We start from the raw sequence: 12,307 nt of genomic DNA, 5'->3' as shown, positions 1-12,307 counted from the left end.
ATTTCAGTGTATAATATATCAAGCAGTATAAACAAGTCATTGTCTGTATGAAACTGATTTTGTTAGTGCTTTTTATGTAGCCTGTTGATAAAACTAGGCAAATATCTCGATGAGTTGATGTACCCCCGGAAGACCTCTGTGTACACTCAGGGGTACACGTACCCCTGGTTGAGAACCACTGGGTTAGGAAGTTATTGTTTTCTGATGGATGGATTACATGGATAATTTATGCAGAGAAGTGAGTGAATTAGAGGATGGATAAATCTATATACTATGTTGACATATACCGAGCCTATGTACTCGGGTGGCTAGCCTGTGCCACTGCTGACTGTACTACCACAGCTGCATTAATTTGAGTGTGCTAGCTCTGCTCAAGTTAGCATGGGTACATTTGCACAAGCAGGGACTCACACCTCCAGACCTATAGTGTAGACATAGCCTATGATTATCCCAGTACTACAGCACTGGCATGTTATTGCCTGAGAAAAGTTCCTCTCTAGAAGTCCGGTGAGATGTTGACAGGACAGACAGAGTTAGTTATTTTCCATTTCTCTCTCTCTCTCTCTCTCTCCTGCAGATTGTGGGGTTGCGAACTTACAGCTGATTGCTGTGGGGAGCTCTCCTCTGTTCTCACTACCAGAAAGACCCTGACTGAGGTTAACCTGAATTTAAATGAACTGGGCAATTCTGGTGTGAGGTGGCTGTGTACGGGGCTGAAACATCCAGACTGCAAGCTGCAGAACCTGTCGTAAGAATTTTCATGTGCTCTTTAAGAATTTGACAGGATATGTGGCTGGTGTGTGTTGCCAGCTCCCTTCAGGCATCTGATATGTAGGACACCCTTCAGGCATGGGTATGTGTAGCTATGAGCCATCTGCCAATAACCTTCTTTCACCCTTGTGCATGGGAGAGTCATGGCACCATCTGTTTTCCTACTCTCTTCCCTGTTGGAGGAGCCAGTGAGCTTCAGATTCTCTCTGTCAGTGCGCACTCACCTTCCTGAACCCTCCTGAGGAGGGAGGTCAATGGGGCCTCACTGAGCAGGGTGGAAAGAGATGCAGCAGCTCCTTCTGAGATGATCAGTTGCTGATGGTTCCACTTCTCCCCCTCCGCACTGCCTTGCAGGGAGTCAGCCTTGTCCAATTCAGAGTGGGAAGGGTGGGGAGAGAGAATGAGTAAATCATGCATGAAGGTACTGGGGGGGGGGTCATATCTGACTGAAGGGTGTTTGCTTTAGAGCAGTGATGCCCTGACATATCCAATTAGACCATGGAAAAGTCTCCTCACAGATATGTTAGTAGCTCTGTCTCTTGGGACATTAAAAACTTGTCTAGACTGCTCACTGGAAAGCATCTTATAGGGAAAAATCCCTCATTAGCAGGGGGTAACCAGGTTAGCTAATGGAGGCTGTTGATTTATGAGCCAGGGGCGACTCATGGGAGGGGCGAAGTGGGTCATGTGACTGCCAGCACGGCCCACACTGGTCCCTCCCCTATGCTCCGTGTCTAATGTTCTGGGGAGAAGAGGAAGGGGTGATGACAGATCTGCCTCCCACACAAAACTTTGATATGAAACAGCCACAACCAGAGGCAGCCTCTGCCATTTGCTGGGATGGACCAGCTGTACCCAACTTCTTTGAAGTACATGGGAGATATCTGTATTAATTTTGTCTGTGTGAGAGTTTGGTTATTGTATTGCGTACTAAATGGTAACCAAGACAATGACTGTAGATGGCCCCAATTGCTGGTACTCAAATGGAGGATGGAGGTGTTAATTCCTTTGAAGTTCACCTCCACCAGTGTGGAATCCGGGGATCTGGCTGGGTGAGTGAGGTCCCATCTTGTAAGCTCCATGGGGTCCAGGCAGGGAAGACTTGCACGACGAGCTTGAAAGTGTATAAAAGCTGAGCCTCTGAGATAGAGGATGCAGAAGGTTTGCAGAGTAGCAGGCTGTAAGGTCCCCAGGAGAACAAGATGTGGGGAGGGGTAATCAAGGCTATGTCAGGCCTACATCAGTCACGAGGGAGATGCTAAGCTTAGATAAGATGTTTTTAGGGTTTTATAGTTTTAACTCTTTTCCTCTCAGTTTATCTTCCTATGGATGGATAAATAATACTTTGTTTCAAACAAGCTGTTCAGAGTCACTACATTTTCATAATGATCTAGGCTCCCGAAGGGAAACCTATTGCAGGGGTCAAAACCCAGTTGGATGAGTTGAGGAAACACAGCTGTTGGTTGTTGCCTTTTTCTGACCACGAAATGACATCTCTCAGAGGAAATGATTGCGGGGTGGAGGGAAAGGGGCGAATGGGAGGAACCACGGGGTAGCCATAAATCCATCCTAAATTTTGGCTCTCTGTGGAAAGGGCTAGAGTCAGTGCTGCTTAGACAGGAAGTCAAACTCCAAACTTTTTTGTTAACTGGCCAATGGCAGAACGTTGAGGTTTCGACATCTAGACCATTCTTAATGCTGATTGGACAACAGTGAAGAGTGAGTGATGTGGCTTAAGTGGGAAACCACAATCAAGCTGGCTTCTTATTAGTCTCAATGCTCATTGGCTAGGGAGATAGGCTAGAAGGCAATTTTACTTCTTAAAACAAAAGCTGTGATCATGTCCTCTCCGTGCTTCTCTCTCCTACGGGTTAGATAAGTGCGGTCTCACAGCCAAGTGTTGTGGGGTGCTCTCCTCTGTTCTCAGCACCAGCCAGACTTTGATAGAACTGAGCCTGAACTTGAATAAACTGGGCGATTCAGGGGTGAAGCAATTGTGTAAGGGACTGAAACATCCAGACTGTAAACTGCAGACACTGGGGTAAGCGTTTACAGGATTTACTTTATGTGAAGAATTTGCAGGTCATGTGTGATGCCATCTCCCTTCAGGTACACCGAGATTCCAAAAGCTGAGAATGTCTCCAGCACTTGACAAATCACTGGCCTGCAACACGGGTGCAGCCTGCAAGACGTTATTCTGTTTGGAAATCATGGATTTTAAAAAGATAGTCCTGAATTGAAAAACTGGATCTGAAACTCCTCAATCTTGGGTTTAACTATTATTCTCATGCACCAAAGGAATCCACTAGCCTGGGTATGAGACTGATGGACTGGGGATAACGCTGCCTATAAAAGCCATAGAGGGCATTGAAACTCTTAGAATTGTATCACGCAAATTCTTTACCTTGTATAAGCCCTGAACTCCATCACAGTCCAAGACATCTACCTCTGTGTTCTAGTCAGTAGTTCTCTGTGTCTTTCAGCTTGTGGGGCAAGGGGAGAACCTGCTAATTTGGAGGGTTTCATTGGCAATCCTTTCTCTACTGAACTGCTCACTCCTTCCTCCCTCTCCATACACAGATATCAGGAATTCATACCTGTCCCTTAGGGTTAGAGGTGCAGTTGGAATCCTGCACTCCAGGTGCAGATGAGGCACGCTACCTTAAAATTACACGCGTCTGACGAAGTGGGTATTCACCCATGAAAGCTTATGCTCCAATACATCTGTTAGTCTTAAAGGTGCCACAGGACGCTTTGTTGCTTTTTACAGATCCAGACTAACACGGCTACCCCTCTGATACTTGATACCTTAAAAATGTTAAAGATCTGGTCCCCACCCTATCAGAGATCATTGTGGACCAATGGACACCTCTCAGGGGCACTGAGTGGATGGGCTGAAATCTGTATCTCACAGTGTGCAGTTATCAGGGTCAAGTAGCTGGACTTGACTCTCCCCTTCCCTCGGCCCCAAGTCTCACAACACTATATTCTGTGCTCCAGACCTATGCTTCTGTTTTATGTAGCAATTTAATACAGTGCTTGCAGTCTTTACAGCATCCTACAAGAGCAATATGATTTAATCTACACTTCTAGAATGAATAAACTCTTTCTAGACTCCCATTGACATCAGTAGATAAAAACTGAGCAGGGAAGAAATTAGAAGTAATTTTCCTCATTATGTTTTTGGTTCCTGCAGTTTGTTTAGCTCTGACCTCACAGCTGATTGTTGTGGGGATCTCTCTTCTGCTCTTGGTATGAATCAGGTCCTGACAGAGCTGGACCTGAAGTGGAATCGCCAACTGGGAGATACAGGAGTGAAGGTGCTTTGTGAAAGACTGAAACATCCAAGCTGCAGACTTAAGAAAATAAGGTCAGTAACAGCTGTGTCTGTTAATTAGTCTGTGCCTGTTAAAATAATACCATCATAATTTTAGCTCATTCTATTAGCATTACAGTACTACAATGCATGCACTGCCAATGCTGGACTAGCACCACTACCCGTCATGGGGAAGGGGAGAGAGACCCACTGCCGTACTGTTCGGCCATATTTTACCAGATAAAAAAAGGGCTAGAGAACCAGTGATGAATGTCTCATGCCAACTGATTGCAGCATACAAATTTTTTCGTTTTTTTTTTTTTTTTTTTATCTTTTTACCTTTTTTTTGTTGGATGCCATGAAAAGTTTTTTACCTCTGCCATAGCATCCGCAGGATCTCAGACAGGTTAGTTCCCGGTGGTAGATAGTCTGATAAATCCAGCCTGTCCCATTTGATCCTGTCTCAGGAGATCTGAGTCCTTCCTGTTGTGAAGAAATTATTTTGCACACAAGATTGATCAAATTAAGGACTGGCCCTCTCCTTCGTAGTGGCAGAACAAGGTCTTGAGGGAACAAATTGTCTTCTGCTAGAGTTTCAGCCAGTGATGCTCCCTCAGGTACTGGAGGTGTTAAGCGAGTGATGTTTCAGCCTGTGCTTTGGATCTATGGCCTCCCAGGCTGGTGAAGGCCTCTGAGGAAATACTTGGGTCCCTCACTTATGGAGATTGTCAACACCTCTCTTAGAGAGGCCAGGCTGCCTGTTGCTTTGAAGGAGGCATTACTCAATATTGACAATCTTGCTAATTATTGACCAGAATCATAGAAGATTAGGGTTGGAAGAGACCCCATCCAGTCCAACCCCTTGCTCAAAGCAGGACAAACAACAACTAAATTATCCCAGCCAGGGCTTTGTCAAGCCGGGCCTTAAAAACTTCGCAGGATGGAGATTCCACCACCTCCCTCGGTAACCCATTCCAGTGCTTCACCACCCTCCTAGTGAAATAGTGTTTCCTAATATCCAGCCTAGACCTCCCCCACTGTAACTTGAGACCATTGCTCCTTGTTCTGTCATCTGCCACCGCTGAGAACAGCTGAGCTCCATCCTCTTTGGAACCCCCCTTCAGGTAGTTGAAGGCTGCTATCAAATCCACCCTCACTTTTCTCTTCTGCAGACTAAATAAGCCCAGTTCCCTCAGCCTCTCCTCGTAAGTCATGTGCCCCAGCCCCCTAATCATTTCTGTTGCCCTCCACTGGACTCTGTCCAATTTGTCCACATCCTTTCTGTATTGAGTGACCCAAAACTGGACGCAATACTCCAGATGTGGCCTCACCAGTGCCAAATAGAGGGGAATAATCACTTCCCTCGATCTGCTGGCAATGCTTCTACTAATGCCGCCCAATATGCCGTTAGCCTTCTTGGCAACAAGGGCACACTGCTGACTCATATCCAGCTTCTCATCCACTGTAATCCCCAGGTCCTTTTCTGCAGAACTGCTATTTAGCCAGTTGGTCCCCAGCTTGTAGCAGTGCAATGGATTCTTCCATCCTATGTGCAGGACTCTGCATTTGTCCTTGTTGAACCTCATCAGATTTCTTTTGGCCCAATCCTCCAATTTGTCTAGGTCACTCTGGACCCTATCCCTACCCTCCAGCATATCTACCTCTCCCCCCAGCTTAGTGTCATCTGCGAACTTGCTGGGGGTGCAATCCATCCCATCATCCAGATCATTAATAAAGATGTTGAACAAAACCGGCCCCAGAACCGACCCCTAGGGCACTTTGCTTGATACCGGCTGCCAAATAGACATTGAGCCATTGATCACTACCCGTTGAGCCCGGGTATCTTTCTTTTTTTGGATAAGATTGTGGGGGAGGTTGTGGTGAGACAACTCACAATATCTAAATGCCCGTGATCTCCCTGAGCCTTGTCAATCTTGGCATAGATCTGGCTTGGTCACAGAATGCCTGGGTGGAAGTGAATGGAGGCTGCTCTTCAGTGGTTTCACTCTTTTCCCTCAGATCTCAATGAGTAGTTGTGGGCAATTGCTCCTTTTCTGTTACCCGCACAAATTCTCTGTCACTCACACACTGTAGGGGCACCCACCTTTACCCGTTTTTAGGGTTCAGGCATAACCCTGTTAATTTAAATACCCACCCATACCCAATTCCTAGGGCTCAGGGCGTAACTTCCTGCGGGTTTGCAGGACCTTTTACCAGTGAAAGAGCCTTACACAGTAATATCCTTACTCTGTTTATTAACAATTACCAAGCAAGCAGAATACACACGCTAAGGATACAATGCTATGCTCACCAATCCTGATCAGGCAGGTGAACTTTCCCTGTTGGCCAGGTAAGGTCAGTCTCATCTGGGTTCTGGTTGCTGCACGTCACGGTCGTGCAGAGGATTCTTGGCAGCTCTGGTCTTAGGCTGTGTTTTGGGGGTGAGTTCTTCTTCCAGGTCTTTCTTTCTTATTGGTCCTTCTTTTCCGCTCTGCTGGTCTCCTTCTTGGACCCCGGTTTATATAGTGAAACTTGAGTCCTGCTTAGCTATACCTTAACCAATTACTTTACTAAAATTTTACTAACCAATCCTAACCTATTGTAACATAATTCTCTAACCAATTATATCCCACCACCTTCATTGATTTACATCTAGAAAAATTAATTATACAGCAGACAGAAACAATTAAAGAACCAGACACAGATCATACAGACAAACAATAGGGAAGTGGGGATCATAATGACAAAACAATAAAGAAATGGGGATTTCACAGCCCCAACTATTTATAAGTGATTTCTTGTCAGACAGAATGCATCAAATCAAATTTTTCTTTAACCATCTTAAGATCTGTTTCTTTATCTGGTGATAGTGGGTGCCGTTAGGACTGGGTCTCTTTCTTAACAGCCTGATATTACACTATTTTAATGTAATTTAGATAGAATGTGAGAATGTGACTTTCTGCTACTCAGCTAATAGCCTCTGCTCTTTCAGTCTGGCTGCAGACAAAGGCCATAGGCTTTTAGGCCTTATAATATGGCTACAGACCTTATAATATGCTACAGGAAAAGGGCCTGATCCTTACAGTTTCCTGAAAAGCTCTCAAGTGTAGGGTGCCATGTGGGGCCATTGTCACCCATCTTGTTCAGTGTGTCGATGGGGCAGTGAGGAGGGTCTAGTGAGGAGGCAGGGGGTTTGGTGTTTTCAGTATTCTGATGACATCCCGCTGCAAGTCTTTCTCTCATCTAACTCAGATGATGCAGTTCAGTGCTTCAGCCAGAGCCTAGACTAGATTGTGGCATGAATGGGAGCAAGCTGGCAGAAGCCACAGCCATGCTCAGCAGAGGCACCTCAGCTGGATCCCCCTTTATAAAAGAATAGGGGTGGCTGGCAGGCCATTCTCTGGTGGGCTCTGGTGGGCCTTGCTGCCCCTGCTTGGTTGGAAATAGCTTGAATTGGGTGACTTTCTGGGTATGCTGCAAAGGGCTGAAGATATGCTTCCCAGAACGATAGAGGGTGGAAAGGAGTTTTTGTAAGTGGCCGAGTTCCTGTTGAAATGATTACTTGACTGCTGCTGCTGCTGGTTTGTTAGGGCATGTCAAGCCTTGGATAGGTGCCTTTTTTCAATGATTAATTAAATTGAAATAAAGGAAATTAGCAACATATGATCAGGAATCAAAATATGCACGTTGAGAGAGGTGCTGAAAAGGACCTATGCACTTTACTAGCACTTCCCCGCTTTTTTCATTTGGATGTAATAACGTTTGCTCCAAGTGTGCAAAGATAACAAAGATATTGTGGATCCTGAAAGAAAACAAAGGATACTCAGTAGTACAACCAAGGCATGTGCATCATTGCTGCGCTCAGTTGGGCTTCTTTACACTTAGATTTGCTTTGATACAATTCATTTCAGTAGGCATTGTGTCAAGTCTCACTTACACCAATCTAGAGTCTTTACATAGAGGTAACTGGATGTAACATACACAGAGGAAACAAGGTGTAAGCTAAACTAGTGTTTAAATACTTTTCTCTCATTAAAACAAGGAGTGCTAGTTTTCAACAATTATTCACTGGCACAAAACTTCGGTAATGTAGTGTTAAGGGTCACTGCTGGTGTTTTGCATCCTTCCAAAATGTGAAATGCACCTTTGAAAATCAGGAAATAAAGAGTGAGGTACATAGTCATCAGGTAGCTTGTCTGTGGATGTGAGGGATGTTGACTCCTGCAACACAAGGCTCACAGTTTTAGCAATGAGGAACATTTCTGGAGAAAGAGAGCTGATACAGAAGCTGTGACTTCATCTACTTAACCAGAAGGGAACAAGAGTTCTGTGCAGCAATGAGAGAGGTTTAGGCCAGTTTTCCAGCCACATCCCTCTCTAGGTTGATTCCCCAGCCCTTTTGTCATGACCTACAGTCAACGCCTCATTCACAGAATGTTCACTTGTGCAATACGTGGAAAATGACTTAACAGGTGCATATGGCAAGGAATCCACTGAGAGGACTTTTATTGTTCACTGTCACATGGCTTCCCTTATCTCTACATCCAGGAATAAGAATCTGTCTAGACACCTATTGATGTCAGTGGGAAAAAGAAATAAGGAGTAACTTCCCTCTCAATATTTTTGCCTTTTGTAGATTTTCATGGTGCAATCTTACAGCTGATTGTTGTAGTGATCTCTCCACTGTTCTCATTACAAATCAGATCCTGACAGACCTGGATCTCGGGGAGAACAACCTGGGATATTCAGGTGTGAAGCTGCTGTGTGAAAAACTGAAAGACCAAAATTGCAAGCTCAGAAAAATAAGGTAAGTAACAATTGGCTTCCTTTTAGTGTCTTTTAAAATAATACAATCCTGATTCTAGCTTTTGCTACTAGGATTGCAATATTACAATGGATGCACTACCAACCCTTGATCAGCACCACTGCGCTTCATGGGGAAGAGAAAAGAGAGACATGGCCGTGTTGATCGGCTATCTTTCGGCAGTCCAAAAGTGGGATCATGTCCTAGCTTTTAGTACATGAGGTTCTAACATCAAAATCTGCTCCATTTATATTTTCCTCAGAAAGGCAGATGCAGAACGCAAGCCTGGGATCCTTTCATCATTTAAAATAACCCTCTTCCTTCATTCCTCTCATTTACTGCCATGAGGATAATTAATCCTGGGACACAGCTGGAAGGGAAAAAGAGACTCAAAGAAAGAGAGAGAGAGCAGGGACAAATAGGTCAGGACTGTCTGTCAAGCAGCCCAGTTTCTTCATTCTTTAGTGCAAGCCTGCCCTTCTCTCTAGGCAGCAGCCCTCATGGGTGTTAGCAGCACTGGCAAGTGTAGTTAAGACAGACATCAGGAACATGAAGAGCTTGGTTCAGCATACATGCCAGGCATTTATAAATTGTTGTAATGTTCCTTAGTTCACAAAATTTCAGACAACTAACTTAGTTCCCTGTAAATCCAGCATGGCACTCAGCTACATGTTCTAAATCTACAAGTACAAGAGGATGTTATGAAACAAAATGATGAAAGATGGACTCGGATAAATGGAGATAAGTTCTGTGGAGACTTTGGGCTAGTACAATTATTGATACATTTTTTAAAAAAACACCCCACGAGGCAAAAATGGAATATTAAAGCTGAAAAGTTAAGCTCGTAAAGTTTAGGAAATGCCAGAATTGAAGTTGCTTTTGCAACGTTAATTCAGCCTCCTGGTGCGAAGGCATCGTGATAAAACCTTTAATTATGTGATCACAAATTCTTTTTGTTTTCTACAGGCTCCTTGCCTCATTAAGTGCACAGGATAGATAGTGTTACTGAATGGACAGTCATTCAATATTCCTTGTTAGCGTTCTAATAGACATGTTCAAAGTACATAGTCTTTTTTTAAGATATGGTTTTCTTTTGAGACTTCTTTGAGGAAAAGAGAACAACTTGTAATGTGTGTCTCTCTTGTACATATGTCAGAGTTAAGGCTGTATAATACTTTATGAAGCCTTGTGTGTTGTGGAAGGAGGATAGTAATAGGTAAGAATTGATACATTTTTATACTGATGTTGTTAGAGAAACAAAAGTGTTTATTTTGTTTTTATTTCCTAGCTTTTCAGCACTGGAGAAACATGTTAAAGCAGAGCAACCTTAACTAACAGTGCACACAGATTTTCTTTTTTAAAAAAATCTGGAAATTTCCCTAGTCTTTAAGGTGACTGTATAAATTGGAGATGAAAAATGAAATCAAAATAATATACTGCTTGGTAAAGAATGTTGGCAATACAGCGAACATGGTAGCAGCTGTCTGTGTTCAACAATGGAAAATCTTGACATCTGATTAAGTGTGGCCAGTGTGATTCCTGTAATAGCCATCCAAACATGCCATAAAAGGCACCATGTCATCCATGGAAGGGAGCTATGAAGCCTTGGCAATGGGTATACATTGACTTTGTAGGAAAAAAAACAAGCAAATGATCCTTATTCTTGTTAGCCAGAGGTAGTGCACATGACAACAACCTCTTCTAGAAAAACAGCTGAAAGTGGTTTGCAATATGTTTGCCACCTACTTGAGGAGCTCATATCAGATAATGGTTCACAATTTATTTCTGAGGACTTCCAGACATTTTGATGGCAAAATTCTGTGAAACATGCTAGGTCAGCTACCAGTCACCCAGCATCAAATGGATTGGCAGAGTGTTTTGTGCCGTCACTGAAACAAGGATTACCCCAAAGTGGTAGGAAATTTGCAAAGCCCAAGTGGCAAGGATCTCCTGTTCTCATATAGGTCAACCCCCCAGTCTACCACTCAGAAAACTCCCAGTGGAATTGTTTTTAAGATGTCGGTTATGTACTAGACCAGACTCATTGAGAGCACTCCATGAAAGACAGCAATCAGGGAAAAACCCACAGCATAAACCTCCCACATTTGTCTGCCAAGGGCAGACAATGTTGGTACAAAATTACAGGGGCAGGATGAAGTGGGGGGGGAAAGGTGTGGTAAAGCAAATATTGGGACCACTGAGAGGTAAAAGGAGAGATAACGAAGAGGCACATTGACCAACTATGATAAAAGCAACAGAGAGTCCTGTGGCACCTTTAAGACTAACAGATGTATTGGAGCATAAGCTTTCGTGGGTGAATGCCCATTTCGTAAAGGTGCCACAGGACTCTGTTGCTTTTTACAGATCCAGACTAACACGGCTACGCCTCTGATACTATTATCAGATAGAAGCCCAGCACAGTTATAGCCTCTGAAGTTAGAAAAAAATATTACAGGTGTTGTTAGCCAGAGGAAGAGGGAGGAGTTGGTACCAGACAATGTTAGGGGAGGGAGACAGCAAAAGGTGCTCCTGCTGGGGGTGAGCCAAACTTGCTCTTCCTGACTAGCACCCACCAGCTGAAGGGAAATCACGGACCTCCCAGAAAGGTAAACTTGTGATTTTTTTTTTTTTTACTGTGTTTGTTATTTAGGAATTTATGTGGGGTAGTGAAAACTGTGCTAACATTGCAAGCTATCACTAAGGTTGTAAAAGGTTTCCTTATCCAGCTTGCAGCCTAGAGGGGCTCTGTAGGGAAGCATGTGATCTGGGCCTTGAGCAGCTGATCTGTAAAGAGCCAGCCTAGAGCATGGTGGGGTGAGTTGTGCCTCTCTGCCTTAGGGAGCAGCCTGGCTTCTCTCTCTCTCTCTCTCTCTCTCTCTCGGTTCTTCTGCATTAGGGTTCTGGATTTTAAGAAATGTTACGTTGCCCAATGCTCCAGAAAGAGTATTTTGTTTTTATTTAACTTCTGTTTGCTTGCCATGAGCAGAACACTCTTGTAGGGGAAGTTTAGTTGAACTTTGCTGGGGAACCTCTGTGGAGGGTCTTACGACCTCAGGAAAATAAAGTTTCCCTTATCCATATAGAAGGAGCTTCCCTGGCATGGCCCATCTTTGTTAGTCTGACTCTATGCTCAATAAAGACTGAGTGGTGAAGTGGTATGTGTGTGATGAAGTCCTGGGAGGGCTAAAATTACTTTGGGGAAACACTTTCTTGAGTTTGGCCTATTTCTCAGCTGAATAAATCTGTTTCTGAGTCTTTGTTCTCAGAACTTTGTTTATGGGGGCAGAGTTGAGTTATATGGATAGGCTTATCTGTGCATCTCCACACTTAAAAATGCTGTGGTTTCTTTTAAGTTTAATCATAACTGAATTTCCTGGGTTTTTAGTTGTTATTTTGCAGGGCCGGCTCCAGGGTTT

At 44.0% G+C, this 12,307-nt stretch overlaps 1 protein-coding gene across 1 annotated transcript in view; it reads left to right on the top strand.

The window, feature by feature from the left end:
- The window catches only part of LOC115271191 (NACHT, LRR and PYD domains-containing protein 3-like), a 67,760-nt gene that overhangs the window by 21,024 nt on the left and 34,429 nt on the right, over positions 1-12,307 (top strand). The window contains 5 exon segments of the mRNA XM_029911225.1: positions 578-748; positions 1,786-1,823; positions 2,647-2,812; positions 3,968-4,141; positions 8,724-8,894. Coding sequence (XP_029767085.1) covers positions 578-748; positions 1,786-1,823; positions 2,647-2,812; positions 3,968-4,141; positions 8,724-8,894 — 720 coding nt within the window.

Source organism: Terrapene carolina, unplaced genomic scaffold, assembly GCF_002925995.2.
Source record: "Terrapene carolina triunguis isolate 2854851 unplaced genomic scaffold, T_m_triunguis-2.0 Scaffold90, whole genome shotgun sequence".
NCBI classification, from domain to species: Eukaryota; Metazoa; Chordata; order Testudines; family Emydidae; genus Terrapene; species Terrapene triunguis.
Note: the sequence above shows the minus strand (reverse complement) of the source record. Positions and strands in the feature narration are given on the sequence as shown.